At 54.5% G+C, this 16,376-nt stretch overlaps 1 protein-coding gene across 11 annotated transcripts in view; it reads left to right on the top strand.

The window, feature by feature from the left end:
- CACNA1E (calcium voltage-gated channel subunit alpha1 E) overlaps positions 1 to 16,376 on the top strand; it is a 158,940-nt gene that overhangs the window by 61,422 nt on the left and 81,142 nt on the right. For all 11 annotated transcript variants that reach the window (XR_013183195.1, XM_077181969.1, XM_077181972.1 and 8 more), the window contains 3 exons: positions 1,957 to 2,062; positions 2,487 to 2,626; positions 15,350 to 15,453. Coding sequence is in view for 10 of the 11 variants with exons in the window: in XM_077181969.1 (XP_077038084.1) it covers positions 1,957 to 2,062; positions 2,487 to 2,626; positions 15,350 to 15,453 (350 nt within the window). In the remaining variant the exon portion in view is untranslated. The remainder of the gene's footprint in view (positions 1 to 1,956; positions 2,063 to 2,486; positions 2,627 to 15,349; positions 15,454 to 16,376) is intronic.

Raw genomic sequence — 16,376 nt, 5'->3', positions numbered from 1 at the left:
CAGAGGAGAACTTTTGGAGTGTGGGCACCCTCTCCAAGCACGGGGAGCTGCTCCTGCTCCGTGCCTGGCTGGCTCTGCAGCCTCTCTCGTTGGGTTTGCCTCGAACGTAGCAATCATTAATTTCACTGAGTGGCTTTTTAAATGCCTTGGATGTCTCTTGCCTGGCTCTTCTTCCTGCCTGGGTTAAACACATCCCAGCTCCCACGGGCTCTCCCTGGCTGCCTCTCCTGGCCCTGTCTCTGGGGATGTTTCTGTGCCCATCCCTGCTCTTGCCTTGCCAGCGTGCCCAGCCTCACTGGGCTGGGGTCACTCCATGCTTTCCCTTTTCCCATGCTCATGGTGGGCACTGAGGTGTCTTCTCTTGCCCGTGGGCTCAGGGGCACTGGTTGAAAGCATTTCACTGTAGTCAGTGGCCAAAAGATGAGATTGGAAAAGAAAATCACCCCTTTTCCCAGAGCTGTTGGACACCTCCTTGCCTGAAACATGCCAGCCTGAGGGTGTTGTGTGTGGAGAAGCTTTGGTGTGGTGGGGAAGGGCTTGGCCAGCTTGGGATGGTGGGAGTGTGGATGATTCCTTTATGGGCAAATCCATGCCCATAAAGGGGATCACATCCCCTTTGCACAGGGGAAGGTGGCTGTCCTCTGCCTGGGTGGCTGCTGGTGCCAGTGGTGACAGTAATAGAGCTGTTTTGGCAAGGAGGGAGCAGAATCAGGGGTGTATTGCTCCACATTCAGTTATTGAGGACAACAGGGCTTTTATTGTGGAGAATTGGGAAAGATGGATGGGAAGTTGGAAAGATATGGCCACCCTGTCATTTGGAAGTGCTTTGTTTTCAGAGCTCGGCCCTGGGCCAGGCAGGAGAGAGCTCCGTGTCCCTGCCTCGATCCCATGAATCAAAAGGCAGGAAGAAGCTGAGTTTGGGGTGTTTTCCTGGGCATCAGCCTGCCCTTTCCTTCCTCAGCTCCTCAGACACCAGCTCCTGCTGCCACTTCTCAGGGGGGCTCCTGGAGAAGGGTTGGGTAGGACCTAGACGTGGTTGAAGGATTTAGGATTGCTCATAAGGGTCCAACCAGGTCCTAGACGTGGATGAAGGATTTAGGATTGCTCATAAGTGTCCAACCAGGGCCTAGACGTGGATGTAGTGTTTAGGATTGCTCATAAGGGTCCAACCAGGTCCTTTTGACAAGGTGCTGCTGCCCCTTGGGGTCTTGCTGGCTTGTGGCTGAGCTGGGATATCTCCACAGGGAGTTTCCACCCTGCTCAGACCCAGGTGCCATCAGAGCTGTGAATGCTCAGCCAAGTGCTCTGCAGCTCCCAGTGCCACCTGGGCTCATCCTGCTGCCCTCAGGGTGCTTGGCAAGGGCACAGGGTGGGCTGATCCAGGTCAGAGCCCCAGGACTTGCAAGGCATGCTCCATCCTCCTCAGGCTGTGCAGGTGCTGCATCCCATGGGGGTGTTTTAGGACAAGGGCTGCCCATGCCTTGTGACACCTCCCCTTTCTGAGCCCCATCTCCTGCTGATGGGTGGTGGAAAAGAGAAGGAAAAAGGGACATGCCAGCCCTAGCATGCCAGGGAGAGTGTGCCATGCCAGGGAGAGCCTCCCTGATCCTGCCAAGGACCATGCCAAACCCTCTTCCAGGCAAAGCCCAGCCTGGTTGTCCTGCTCCAAACCTTGTGTGCACCTTCTGGGCTCCTTGCACAAGAAGCATCTCTCCCATGGGAGTTTTCATCCCAGCAAAGGTGTCCTGTGAGCTTGGGGAGGAGGCCCAGCAGGTCTGCAGGGAGGAAGGTCTTGGGGGGCTCTCACTCCTCTCATTTCCAAACAACACCGGGGTGGCTTCACATGGATGTTCCTGTGGGGAAAACAGCTCCAGTGGCTGAGCAGGTGAAACCAAGGGTGGGCTGGGGGGTTGGGGGTGTCACCCAGCTCTTCTGTGCTCCTTAACTCCCCTGCACTCCCTTCGAGTACATGATCCTGGCCACCATCATTGCCAACTGCATCGTGCTGGCCCTGGAGCAGCACCTCCCCGAGGATGACAAGACGCCCATGTCACGGAGATTAGTGAGTACCCCGTGTCCATCCTTCCCTGCTGGGCTGGGGGCTGGCCCAAGGGCACCCACCCAACCCTACCAGGCAATTGCTTCTGATTTTGGGGTGGCCAGACAGGAGGCTTGCTCTGGGACTAGCTCCTCCAGCCTGCCTGGGGCTGGTGTAGCATATTCCTTCTCCATGGAAAGGGGTCAGGAAAATTTAAGCCCCTTAAAAATGGGTAGGGGAAACTGGGCAACTTGAGCATGTCATAGCCACCCTCTGTTTATTTCTGAGGGTGCTGCTGGCTGAGAAGGGGCTGGGAAAGCTCCCAGAGGAGATGATGGGTCTGGGGGAGGTGGGATGGGACACGAGTTGGGTGGGTCAGTGTGAAATGCCTGCTGCTGTGTTTGCTCAGTCTCCCCCTCTCACTGGGTCACTGATTTCACCCTGGCAGGAGAAGACAGAGCCCTACTTCATTGGGATTTTCTGCTTCGAGGCTGGGATTAAGATCGTGGCCCTGGGGTTCGTGTTCCACAAGGGCTCGTACCTGCGCAATGGCTGGAACGTCATGGACTTCATCGTGGTCCTCAGTGGGTGAGTGCTGCTGCTGGGGGGCCCTGCTGGGCTGGCCTGGGCTTGGGGGCTCATCCTGGTGAGGACATGAGCTCCAGGACGTGGGGAGAGCCCCTGGTTTGCTGTTGTCAGTGGTGTTCTGTTGTCCTGATGAGGGAGGGGAGGATGTGCTGGAGGTGCTGTGTTGGCTTTGCTGTGGGTGCTGATGGTGGGACAAGCAGTGAGGCTGGCTCTGAGGCCACCATGCCCAGCTTTCCTCACTTGGTGGCTTGTCACCCACCTGAATACAGGGTAAGGTGGTGGCATGACCTGATAAGCAGCTGGATGTGATCTGGGAGAGATTCTGGTCAAACCCTCCATGGGGAGGGGGGAAACCTCTTCTCCTCTTGCCTTCCCAAGCACTTTCCAGGCTGGTGCTGGAGGTTTGGGAATGAGGTCTGGGTAGGGTAACGCTCCCAGGTGGTGCTGCTCACCATCCCAGCATGCAGCAGTGATGCTGCTGGGGGTGGTAGCACACGTGTGCTGCTTGTGTCACTGGTGGTGCCACCTGCCAGGGACATGGCCCAGATTTGAGTCCTGCTTGCCGTGTGCTGGGCTGTCCTGGTGACACAGAAACAGGCAGGGGCATTTGGGCTTGTGTTAGCCAGCACTGGAAGTCAGCTTGAGCAGAAGCCCAGCCAGGGTGACCCCTGGGCCCCTTTCTGTGTGCAGGGAAGGTTGTACCTGCATTGTGGGTGTTTCTTTTTGCCTGCTGATGGAAACATCACGCTCAGAGGAACTGGTTTGATGTGTACAAACAGAGAGAGCCTGGGGGTCTGAGTGCTCTGTGAGCTTTGCTGGGTGCAGAGCAGCTGCAGGGCTGGCTGGGAAACTGAGGCACGCGGCCAGGGGGTCTCTACAGAGCTTCCTGCTGCACAGTCCCGACTCTTGGTGGCACCATGTGGGATGTGACACCTGGTTGGGTGTTTGGAGGAGGAGGGGGAATGCAGAGCCTGCTTCTGCTGGGGTGTGGTGGTGGGAGCTGCTGTCCATGGTGGTGGGACTGTGCACCAGAGGAGGCCTGAGGAGAGCATGGCTGGGGACATTTTGATTCCCTTGGTCCAGTGGGGATCTCCATGGCCTTGCTGGGGAGCGGGACCACGTCACCTGGGAATGGAGGGCGTGCTGGTGGGTGTCTGATGGGCAGCAAGCAGGCGGCCTGTGGGAGGTGCAGCCCTCACATGGGAGGCTGCTGCTCTCCCACATCTGCAGAGTGACTCATGGAGAGGGTTCTGTGGCTCCTGGGCTGGGCAAAGGGGCTCAGATCCCTGGGGACAGGTGCTCACACTTCTGGGGACAGCACGGGACACATATTGGTAGCAACAAGAGGGGCTCTTGGTGTCACTGGGTTGGATGTGCAGGAAGCAGCCGGGGGGCTGAGAAATTCCCATCACCTGCATCCTGACCTGGGCATCCTCTGGGGTGTGGGCCAAGGTGCAGCACTGGGCTGGGGAAAGAGCTTCCCCAGGGCCCTGTTCCTGCTCTCCCCACGGCTCTGGGCTGGCTGCTGTGCCCGGCAGGTGCTGAGTCAGCGCCCAGCAATCACTCACTGGCAGAGCCTCGCCAGCTCCTCTCACTGCCGGGCTGAGCCAGGCCCCGTGCCAGGGAATCAACTGTCCATGAAGGGCTGCCAGCACCGTGCTGCCCACCCCAACAGGAGGGGCTGTGTGCCCCCCAGCACTGCCAGTCACGGGCTGCAGCTCTCCAGTGTCTGCTTCCCCACCATTATACCCGCCCTGGGATCCTGGTGTTCGCTCAGCTGAGTGGAACCCAAGGGATGCCCCTTCACCTGCTGGCTTTGCCCCAGGTGAAGGGCATTTTTCTGCCTCACCGACCTGTTGGGGCAAATTCTATATCGTGGTGGAGGGTGGAGGAGGCAACCCATGGATTTTTACCCTGGGCTGGCTTTGGGGTCACTGGGATCAGCTGCAGCAGGTCAGGGGCTCCTTCTCCCTGCCCATCTCCCTGCCCATCTGCCCTGCGGTGCTGCCAACGCTGCTGCTCCTCAGCGCTGTGCCTCCCATGCAGGAAACTCTCAGCCTGTTTAATCCGCTGAATTATTGGCAAATTCCTGCAGCAAATAATCCTTGGCTGGCAAATGACTTGCAAACAGCTTGTGGGAGAAGGTTTGCACTTGGCGGCTCGTTCTGTGTCGGTTGCGTAAGGCGGGCGGGCGGCGGAGCCTCGGGATCGCCTCTGCGGCTCCGGCTCGGTGAATGTAAAAGTGTCTGGATGGAGACTGGGGAGATTTGGCGGTCGTGGGGATCGTGTTGTGGCTTACTGAAAGGTTGTGGCTGTGGTGGAGGGGATGCTGTGATCAGAAGTGCAGGGTGGTGCTTGTGGGTTTGGATGCTGGTGCATCCAGAGAAAACATCCATGTGAGCAGCACCCATCCCAGGATCCGACCCACAGGGAGCCAGTGTCACACTCACTGCCCTCGTCCCTCCAGTTGTGACACAGGGTGTTACTGCTCCTTTCTGGAGTTATTTTTTGCTGTGCATCTGATTGGAGAGGTCCTTGGTGCAGGTGGAATCATTATTTTGCTGTGCATCTGATGGGAGAGGTCCTTGGTGCAGGTGGAATCATTATTTTGCTGTGCATCTGATGGGAGAGGTCCTCAGTGCAGGTGGAATCATTTTTTTGCCATATATCTGGTGGGAGAGGTCCTTTGTGCAAGTGGAATCACTTTTTGCTGTATATCTGATTGGAGAGTTTCTCAGTGCAGGTGGAATCATTTTTTGCCATGTGTCTGATCGGAGAGAGAGGTCCTTGGTGCAGGTGGAATAATTTTTTTGCTGTGTATCTAATGGGAGAGGTCCTCAGTGCTGGTGGAATTATTTTTTGCCATATATCTGATGGGAGAGGTCCTTAGTGCAGGTGGAATCATTTTTTTGCCGTGTATCTGATGGTAGAGGTCCTCAGTGCAGGTGGAATCATTTTTTGCTGTGTATCTGATGGGAAAGGTCCTCAGTGCTTGTGGAATCATTTTTTGCCATATATCTGGTGGGAGAGGTCCTTAGTTCAGGTGGAATAAATTTTTGCCATGTATCTGATGGAGGTCCTTAATGCAGGTGGAATCATTTTTTGCCATGTGTCTGATGGGAGAGAGAGGTCCTCAGGGCAGGTGGCATCATGGTCACAGACACCACGCTGGGATTTCTGTGAGCAGTGGGATTTTCTTCACCCTCTCCCTGCTGGAAATGAGCCTAATGAGGGATTTCTCCCATGAGTGGCCTCCTGGGACCTTGTGCAGGAGCGGATGGCACTGACTAGAGTTCAACTGGTGTTTGCTTCTTCTGTCAATAAATCATTTTTTTTTCCATCTCAGTGGAAATCAACACCCACCTAAAACTCCCTGATGCTAAAGCTTCCACTGGGGAACTAATAGTCACATTTGTAAACCTGTTCTCTTTGTAACCTGTGGTTTCCAAATCATCATTGCTGCCTGAAAAAACAGCCTGTTCTCCTCCAGCTAAAAATAATTTTATATGAAAGTGTGCATAAAATATCTTTACTCGTTCTGAGGCAGAACCAGTGAGGGGGAACATCTGCATTTCCCCTGGGGTTTGGGGATGCTCACCCTGTCTCTGTGAGAACCAGAGCCAGCCGGGTGCTGAGGCTGGATTTGGGACCTCAGTGTGACCTGGACCAAAAGGGAAAATGGCTCAGAAAAGGTCAGAAAGGGCAGGGGAAGGTTGGTGACCTCTTAATTGATGGTTCTGAGAAAGTGAGGCTGAAAGAGCTTCAGCCACCAGCAACTGGAGCATGAGCTCCCTGGATGCCATTGGGAATAGAGCACAAGGACCCTACAGCTGCCTGCTTTGTCCTGCCCCCTACTAGATGGAACAGGAAGGGTTAAACTCCCTCTGCAAATATCCAGGTGGGTGTGTGCTTCACACACTCCAGTGCCTGAGCATTATCAAAGCACCATTGGCTTTTTTTTGTTATAGCAGCAATACAATAACACGTGAGAGGTGAAGGGGTGGGGGAACACTGCTCACAATGGGTGGAAAAAAAATCCAAATGTGAATCAAAAGGCCCTTGTGAAGTTGTTCTGCTCAGGAGCTGGGGAAGCAGCCACTGTAAAAGCTGGATAAAAACCCCAGAGTCACTAAAAGGAAGCTCTGCTGTCAGGGTTTTTGGGAGGCTTTAACAACCCTCTACACCTGGGTGCCTTTTGTGAAGCCCTTGGGCACGGTGGTTTTCATTAAAGGGTTTTGTGGGGTGGAGCGTGGCCAAGGGAAAGCAGGAGTGAAGGATTGCTGGCACTGCCTGCCATGCCCTCAGCAAAGCCAGGGCAGGAAAGCCTGGCTCTCCAAGTCCTGTCCCAAAGCCCAGGCAGCAGCTGTGAGCCTGGTGTCTCTCCCTGACCTCCCAGGGAAATCCTGTGCATGCTTGTGCATCCCTGATTTCCTGCTGTGCCTGGTGGGAAGCAGGATGGAAGCATTCCAAGGCTGCAAGGTGAGCCCAGGGATGAGGAGGGCAGCTTGGCTTTTCTGCTGGTTTTGATGCTGCCTGGATTTTCAGATGACTGTCCTGGGAAGTTCCCTTTTCATGGTTCCCCCTGAGCTCCCCCGTGGGAGAGGCAGGGATGTTTTGCCCTCAGGGATTTAGTGCACCTCGCACAACCCCAGTTCTGTGTGTTTGGAGGCTCTTTTCAGTCCTGGAGTTCCAGAGATGGAAGGGGGATCCTTGACCAGGTGCTGGCAGCAGCTGCATTGGGGAATATTGAGGTGCTGCATGCCCTGGTGGTTTGTTTGGGGGTGCTGGCCCCACGGGTGTGGGAGCACACCTGGGCTGGGAACAGGCTCTTCCCACAGCCCCACACCTGCATTTCCCTGACTCAGGGAGTGGATAAGAGCTTTGGAGAACTTGGGGAGTGGATAAGAGCTTTGGAGAACAGGTGTGGAATGAGGGCACAAGTGCAGCACCTGATGTGGTTGTCCTGCTGGAGCCTGAGCCCCTGCAAGGAGTGCTGTGCTCTAGGGATAAACCAACAAAAAAACAACCCCAGGTCCAACCCCAGCAATACTTTGATCACACCAAACGAGACTTTCCCCCCCCCCCAACTCTTTCCTTTTTATTTCATGAATGTTGGCAGTACCCAACCTGATGCCTGCCCCCTTTCCCAGCTCTTTCCTTTCAGGACAATTAGTAAAATGTTTGGTCTTTCGTTTGGATGAATAATTAATCTCCCAGCTTGGTGAATGATTCATGTGCCATATGCCATGGCCCTGGGACCAGCACCTTGCACAAAGGGCAGCACAGCTTCCCTGGCTGGGTCAGGGGACAGGCTGGGGAGGAGGGAAAAGCTTTCCCCTTGCTGTGGATGGGGGGTGGAGATCCCTGTGATGCCTTGTGAAGGCTGACCTAGAACAGGGACTAGACAGAGCTGAAGAATAAAGTAGGGATTTATTAGGAGGCTTCAACAGATCCACCTTGGGCAGCCCAACCCAAAATGGCCACAAAAAGGACAACAAGTCATGGGGTTTTATACTTTTGTAAGTTCTAGTCTATTAGCATATTGGAGAGTTTTATTGTAGCTATATATATATATATATATACATATATATAAATAATATATAGCTGTAATTATTGGTTTAATTACAGCTTTAGTCCATGAAGTCCCATTTTTCTTGTTTTTCTCTCTTCAGCCCATGTCGTTTGTGCTCTTGGTGCTGAGATTTGGATCATTTGTCCTTGGTCCCCAGCTGGAGCAGGAATTGTTTTGTCTCCTTGCTCTGTGCAGAGAGCTCATAGGAAGCCCAGATTCACACACTAAAGCAGCCCAGAATCTGAAAACCATAAAAGCTCAAACCTGAGGCACCACCTGGGCAGGCAGAGCTGTGGCTGTGGCTCTGGGGGAGCCAAGCACCCCCTTTTCCCAGCACAGCATCCGTCCCGCGTGCCGCTCACGCGATCCCGGCTCCATCCTCCCCACCCCGCTGCTTCCCTGAAGCTGCAGAGTGAGTCAGCCCCTCCCACGTGGCTGCTGGTCCCCGGGGGCACTGCCTCCCCTGCCAGGCACCCCTGAGCTCCCCAGGGGCTCCTGCTGCACCCCGACACCCTGGCAGAGCTCCTGCTCTGGGGGACGCCCTCATTGTCCCTCTTTGCGCTGCCATGCGCCTTCCTCTGGGAGATGGGGTGGGGGGCATGGCCTGAGGAAAGGGGGTTGTTCCCTCCTCATCCTCGGCGAGAAGGTGGGCTCACACAGGGGGGTGCTCTGGGGTCTCCTCCCCCTCATTTGGCACGAGCTCAGACAGGCCCTGCTGTGGTCAGCCCTTCTCTGTTTCTCCGTGGAGCCAGCTCTCGTCTGCTCTCAGTGGCTTTAGCTTTCCACCAGGTCCTGTGTGTGTGCAAATGCACTTTTATCAGCACCCTCTCACCCTGCCAAATCCTCTGTCTGCTGAGAGGCAGTGTGGGGATGGAGGAAGGAGGGAGATGTGGGGTTTAGCCAACCCACAGGGTCCAGGACAGTCATGCCCCAAATCCTGGGGGCTTCTCTGGGAAGATGGTGGCCTTGGGGGATGATCTCACCCCCCAGATCAAAGGCTGGTAAAGGCAGATTTTGTCCTTCAGCCTCATCACACCGCTCAGGGAGTCACTTGTGCCCATCCAGAGCTCTCCAAGCTGCTGGGAGGGGCAGGAGCAGGAGCTGTGCAGCAGCAGCTCAATCCACCTGGGTCACAGCCCCGAAACCTAGAAAGAGCAAGAGAAGGTGGTGGAGGCTTTGACGCTGCTCTGAACTGTGCCAAGGGCGGGACTTGGCCCTGGTGTCCCTGTCCCTTGGTGTCCCCAAGGCTGTGCTCTGCTGTGGCACCCTCAGAGTGGGTGACCTGACCCTGCTGGCCCTGCCTCGAGCCAGGTTGGCACCCAAGAACTGTGAGGATGTCCTGCTGCACAGGATGCTGCCTGCAGAGAGGGCAGGGATGGATTCACCCCATTGATTCACCCCAAACAGGGCAGGAATGGGGTGAGCTCATCAGGTAACTCACTTTCTGTGAGCTGTTTGACCAGTGTATTAATTATGAAGTAGTCTCCCTCCTAGAGTCAGGTGGCAGTTCAAGCCTTCAGGGGCCTTTCCACTTAATTATAAATATTAATTTGCATGCCAGCCAGCACCCTGCCTGCCCCAGATTTTGGGCTGAGATTAGTCTGTCTCAGCCTATGCCTTTCTCCACCCAGCACACCCTTTGCTGGGACAGTTTGTGTGAGTTTCAGCAGTGCTCCCCGAAGGGAATGCTCGAGGGGGGCTCACTTTGGGGTTGGGGGGGTGAATAGAGGGTCAATCTGATAATTTGGGGTTCAGACTTTGCTGGGAGTCTCTGATGTGAAGCTCTTTGCAGTGTGGCCTGAGCTGTGTGTGCTGTTCCTTAGGGCTGAGAGCAGGATGGGATGGGGATGGGATCAATGGGATGGGATAAAATAGGATGATGATGGGGATGGGATGATGATGGAGATGGGATTAGATGGGATGGAATGGGATGATGATGGGGATGGGATGATGATGGGATGGGATGGGATGATGATGGGATGGGATGGGATGGGATGATGATGGGGATGGGATGATGATGGGGATGGGATGATGATGGAGATGGGATGATGATGGGGATGGGAGCCCAGCAATGCACAGGCACAGGGGCTGCTGCAGAGTGGGATAGTGCCCAAGTTCAGTGTTGACTTTGCGTGGGCACCGTTGTCGAGCATCGCTTGTTCTTTATTCTTCACGGTCCCAAAGAGCAGGGAATCCTTTAAAATGAGATTATTCTTGGGGTTTTTTTCCTTCTTTTGAGCCCTGGGGGAAGAGATCTAAAGGTGCAGGTCCTCAGCTGGAGGCGAGGGCGTGTTCTCTGCTCAGATGGGGGCTGATCCCGGCTCTGCCCAGCCCCAAAGCCCACGGGTGTGGTGGCCCCAGCGGGAGCTCGCCCTCCTCCCCAGAGCCTCCAAATAAATAAAATCAAATCATCATCCTGGTTGCAAACACAAAGCAATGGATTATTATTTTTTTTCCTCTCCTGAAAGAGTGTTTTTGTCTGCTGGTGATTGCTCACTATTCAATTATACTTTGGGGGATTAGCATATATTTCCCATCCTGCCTCCTCTCTCATTTGCATCCTTCCAAAAGCTCCTCTCTGCTCTTTTCTCCACCTGAAGTCTCTCTTCCCCCTTTCCTCAGAAGTAAAACTAACCCCTTTGCCTGGGTGACCTATAAAAACGCCTTCACTTTTTTTTTTTCCCCTTCTTTTTTTCCTCCAGTACATATGATGAAAAGCATGAGATCATTGGGATTTTTATAGCCTAAATCTGGCAGCTTTTTTCAAATAACTTGGATGGTGAGATGTAATTTTAGTTTGGGTCCTTGCCTAAAAATAAAGAATAATTATTAGCACATCAGACGTGGATATTGTGAGTGATCGAAAAGGGTTTAAATTGTTCTACAGATACCAGAGCTGCTGCCCTGTGGCAGCACAAAGGTCTGTCACAGCCCGAGTCACATCTCAGGAGCTGTGAGAAACCTTAATTCAGAAAGTTCTGGCTGATAAGGTTTATAAAAAAAAAAATTACTAAAAAAAGGCATGGCTAGAGGGTTAATAAACAATTGCCAGGTGAGATATGCTGAAGTCCCAACCAGCAAGATGTGTTTGGAGCATTGGATTTATAATCAGCAGTGCTGCCTGTGCCTACCAGAAAAGTCTGGTTATGCAGGAAAAGGGATGTGTGTAACTTCCAGCCACAGAAGGGCTTGGGAAAAGTTATCCATGAGAGGGGATGTGTGTAACTTCCAGCCACAGAAGGGCTTGGGAAAAGTTATCCATGAGAGGGGATGTGTGTAACTTCCAGCCACAGAAGGGCTTGGGAAAAGCAGCCAGCAGCCAGGCTGGTGTGCCTGGAAGCTTGGTTTGCTTTTCCCAGCTGCTTTATTAGGTGTGAGGGTGGTGTAGGGCTGCTCAGCCCGTGCCCAGAGGCTCTGGGCTGGCTGGCATCAGAGTGCTCTCTGCCCTGGCTGCCTGCAGGAGGATGTGCAGGCACCTGTGTCACACCTGGGTCAGCTTTTTGTCACCGCCCGGGTGACAGCGCCGAGTGCCACCACCTCGGTCTGGTGATCTGTCCAAACCTCCTTCCCAAAGCGCTCGTGATGTCCCCTGTCCCCCGGAGAGGACAAGGAGCATGTCACCTTGCCTGTCACAGAGGAGTCCCATTCTTAGCAGCTAATTTAGAGCGCGGGGAAGGAGTGCCCTGGAATCGCCCGAGCCTTGCCTGGAGGCTCAGCACGGGCTCTGGAGCCCTTCACACAAATCTGGGTTAGCTGAGGACTTTGCAGCCAGGTGCTGCTCCTGCCCCGGAGGCTGGAGGGCTCCACCCCTGTTGGTGTCACCAATATTGTGGGTGGGATGTGCCTTGGCTTGTCTGGCTCTTGGTGCTGAACCAAACAGCAGCACTGTGGTGTTTCACCCCAGAGACACTTTTGGCTGGCTGGGTGTGTGGTGTTTCACCCCAGAGACACTTTTGGCTGGCTGGGTGTGTGGTGTTTCACCCACAGACACTTTTGGCTGCCTGGGTGTGTGGTGTTTGACCCCAGAGACACTTTTGGCTGGCTGGGTGTGTGGTGTTTGACCCCAGAGACACTTTTGGCTGCCTGGGTGTGTGGTGTTTGACCCCAGAGACACTTTTGGCTGCCTGGGTGTGTGGTGTTTCACCCCACAGACACTTTTGGCTGGCTGGGTGTGTGGTGTTTCACCCCACAGACACTTTTGGCTGGCTGGGTGCTGTAGCTGGGCACTAGGGACAAGTCCAGGCCTGCAGGAGCTCTGGTGGTGCTTCCCCCCATAACAGGGGCTGCTCCTCAGTTTTCCCTCTGTGGAGAAGCTTTAAGGTGATGGTGAAGGAAAGGAGTTGGTTCTGATGGAGGGTTTGGATCCAGAGCTTTATTCTGGCCCACAGGCCTCTGAATGCAGCACCAGCTCCAGCAGAACTCCTGAACCACGGGATTGCTGCTCCTTTGAACCCCGGGGAGAGGGGCAGGGAAGGGGCAGGGAGCCACCAAGCAGGTACAAGGGACAAAGGACACCTGGATGGCCCAATGGCCCCCAGGGGTAGAGGGCATCTTTTGAATCTGCCCAATCACTCGATGCCCTTCTGGAATGCCAGGATTGACAGACAGTGCTGGGAGGGGTCAGGGTGGGGAAAACAAGGGTGATTGACACACCTGGGAGGGAATCTTCAGGGGAGAGACCCGGGGTTCTGGGGTAAACCCTGAAATCACAACGCAGCACACCTCCATCCATGTGGCACCATGGCTCTGTGCTGAGGGGAGAGAGCTGCCCACCCCAGTGCTGCTCTGCTGCAGGAGCTGGGCTGGGCTGCAGCCTGCATCCTGCCTGGGAGCATCCCCAGCCCCCTGGAGCTCCTCAGCTGCTGAGGAACGTTTGAAGGAGCTGGGGTTGTTTAGCCTGGAGAAGAGGAGGCTCAGAGGTGACCTTATTGCTCTCTACAACTCCCTGAAGGGAGGCTGGAGACAGCTGGGGTTGGGCTCTTTCTCCAGGCAGCATTGACAGAGACACAGGATGCAGTCTCACGCTATGGCAGGGAAGGGATAGGTTGGATATAAGGAAAAAATTTTTCACCGAAAGAATAATAAAGTCCTGGAATGCTCTTCCCAGGGAGGTGGTAGAATCACCATCTCTGGATGTGTTTAAAAACAGACTGCACATGGCACTTGGTGCTACAGTCTGGTTGAGGTGTTGGGGCATGGGTTGGACTCAATGATCTTGGAGGTCTCTTCCAACCTCATCATTCTGCGATTCTGGGATTCTGCGATTCTGGGATTCTGCGATTCTGGGATTCTGTGATTCTGGGACTTTGTCCTGGCTGGAGTCAGCACTGGGGCTGCTCCTGCCCCTTTGGGAGGTTGGTGCCACTCCAGGGGCTGGGACATGAGGAGCAAAAGCTGAAGGAGGGTTTCCAGCATGGTGTTGGCACAGTGTGTCCCCTGGGCTGGCATTTTGGGGAGCACTGGGGTACCCTGCTGTCACTGGCAGGGTGGGTGAAGGGGTGGGAAGTGATGAGGCTTTTGTCCCTCCCTCGTGCTGCTGAGTGGCCGTGCTTTATCATATTTATTGATTTTGATCTTACAACCAATTTAACAGCACAGCTCTCCCCAGACTCTGGCTGCTCCTGACTTAATTAAGTCCCTTTTCTGCTCTCCTGTCAGTGCTGTGGGCAGCAGGGGCTGGGCACAGGCTGGGGCACGGAGACTGGGTGTGCAAAGGGAAAGTGCCAGCAAGGGTAAAAGATCCCTGTAAATATCAGGGGTGAGCAGTGTGATACCCAGGGGGTTGTGGGTGATGCATGCCACTGCTGCTGGGGCCTTGCAGTGGGGCAGGGAGGAAGAGGAGGCTGGGGAAAGGAGCTGAAGCAACCCTGTTTGCAGATGTGAGAGCTGCCAGGGTATCCTAGGAAACCCAGCCGCCTTTCTGGAGGGACAGGTTGGTACCTGCTGTACCTCAGGGAGAGGGTGAGAGAAAGAGTGCTAATTGCTCAGCACGCCAGAGAGCTGCTCTGGCCTGTAATTAGATGAATTAGTGGAACAATGACCCAATTTCCCTCGGTTTTTGGATTGCTGCAAACAGCCCTGAGGTTGCTGCCTCCCTCTGTCCCGTTCTCCTCCCCATCCCCTCCTCTCCCACTCCCTGCTGCTCTACTGCAACTTCTCTGCTCCTCTCCCAGCCCCTGGGGACCAAGCCTGGATGGGAGAGGATTCTGCCAGCATCCCTGAGGTGCAGCATCCCTCAGCATCCCAGAGCAGGTGCAGGAGCCCTGAGTGTTCCCACTGCTGCACTCAGTGTGCACCAGCCTCCCTCCTTGCCCCAGTTTGTTTTCCAGAGAGGGGCTTGGGAAAAAAATTAAAAAAATCTTTGTGTTTTAAAAGAAAACCTCTGGAGTCCTTCCTGTGCCTGCTGGTTGCCTTCCAAGGTCATCAAACTTTCATTACTATAGATTTTGGAATGTGTGCGAGGTTCTGGGCTCCTTCTCAGCAATCCCAGAGGTGGGACTCTGAGGAAGCTCCATGTGTGGAAAAAGCCAGGGCAGCTGATGCCTGGAGGTGCTGCCACAGGAGCACGGAGGGGAGGGACTCACATCCCTGAGGTGCTGCTCCTGGCCCATGTGCCACCTTCCTGGGAGGGATCCTGCACGATCCTTGAGACCCCAGATGGGATCCGTGGGTGATGTGGGGCTGTCCCCAGCCATCCTGGGATGTGGGGGCTCATGGGGGGGTCCCTGTGTGGCTTTGTCTCATCATAGCTGCCCATGAATTTGGGTGTGAGCATCAAAGGAGGCTCGCTGACCTTTGGGAGGAGTTAATCTCTGTCTCTGCCTAGGGACATGGCTTGAGAAGCTTCATGGCTTCCCCAGCTGGTTTAGGAAAAGATTTCCTTGGAGAAAAGTGGGGAAAACTTGTTTATTTAACAGGCACAAGCACAAAAAATGAACAATATTACACAATAAAACCTCTTGGTGCTCCCAAGAGATGACAAACCCAGGAAGTCCCCTTGGTGGGCTGTAGCCTGGCTAGCTCAGCCAGCAGAGCACGGCACTCTCAATCTCAGGCTCGTGGCTTCCCCCTGGCCTGCTTTGACAACATGGCACTGAAGTGGCCAAGAGCTTTCCCTGGGCTAACTGTGCTCTGTCCCTGTGTGCCCACAGCATCCTCGCCACGGCTGGGACACACTTCAACACCCACGTGGACCTGCGGACGCTGCGGGCCGTGCGCGTGCTCCGGCCGCTGAAGCTCGTCTCGGGCATTCCCAGTAAGTTGGATCCTCCTGATTCCCTCCCTGGGGGTCTGCATCCATCCCTGATGGCCCTGAGGGGAGAGGGGTCCTTGTGCCACCTTGTCCTGATGCCTTGTGCAGGCTGACCTAGAACAGAGGCTGGACAGAGCTAAAGAATAAAGCAGGGATTTATTAAGAGGCCTCAATGGATGCACCTTGGGCAGCACAAGAGCCCAGCCAGGGCTGCACCCAAGATGAACCCAAAATGGTCACAAAATGGACAACAGGTCACGGGTTTTCTCCCTTTTATAAGTTCTGCTCCATTTGCATATTGGAGTTAATTGTCCAATTACAGCTCCAGCCCATGCAGTCCCATCCTCCTTGGTTTTCTCTCTTCAGCCCACATTGTTTGTGCTCTTGGGGCTGAGATTTGGATCATTTGTCCTTGGTCCCCAGCTAGAGCAGGAATTGTTTTGTCTCCCTGCTCTGTGCACAGAGCTCACCATCCCCTAATGTGAAGCCCAGACCCACACACTAAAGCAGCACACAGTCTGAAAAATATAAAATCCTCAAACCTGAGGCATCAATCCCACCTTTCCATCTAGTGAGAGCTCAAAGGTGGCAGCACTTGGTGTCCCTGGGTGGCACTGTCCTCTGCAGAGCTCACTGGCAGCTCCTCTTCCCTGGCCAGAAGGCAGTGGGTGGATCCTTTCAGGACTGGGGTTTGTTCAGGGGAGATTTCTTAGTTTTTTCGTTTTTTTTTTTTTCCCCTTTTTGTTGCAACATTTCATCTGTTGGCACAGGGATAAATAAAGAAACTAGGCTGCTGCTGGCACCAGTGCTCCTGTCCCTCCTGCCCTGGGCACTGGCAGGGCTGGATCCATGCCCTGGGGGCAACAAGGGGGACAGAGATGCACAAGCCATGTCCCACCAAGTCCAGGTGGGGCAAGGACAGGCTG

This window comes from Agelaius phoeniceus, chromosome 8, assembly GCF_051311805.1.
Source record: "Agelaius phoeniceus isolate bAgePho1 chromosome 8, bAgePho1.hap1, whole genome shotgun sequence".
In the NCBI taxonomy this organism is placed as follows: Eukaryota; Metazoa; Chordata; class Aves; order Passeriformes; family Icteridae; genus Agelaius; species Agelaius phoeniceus.
Note: the sequence above shows the minus strand (reverse complement) of the source record. Positions and strands in the feature narration are given on the sequence as shown.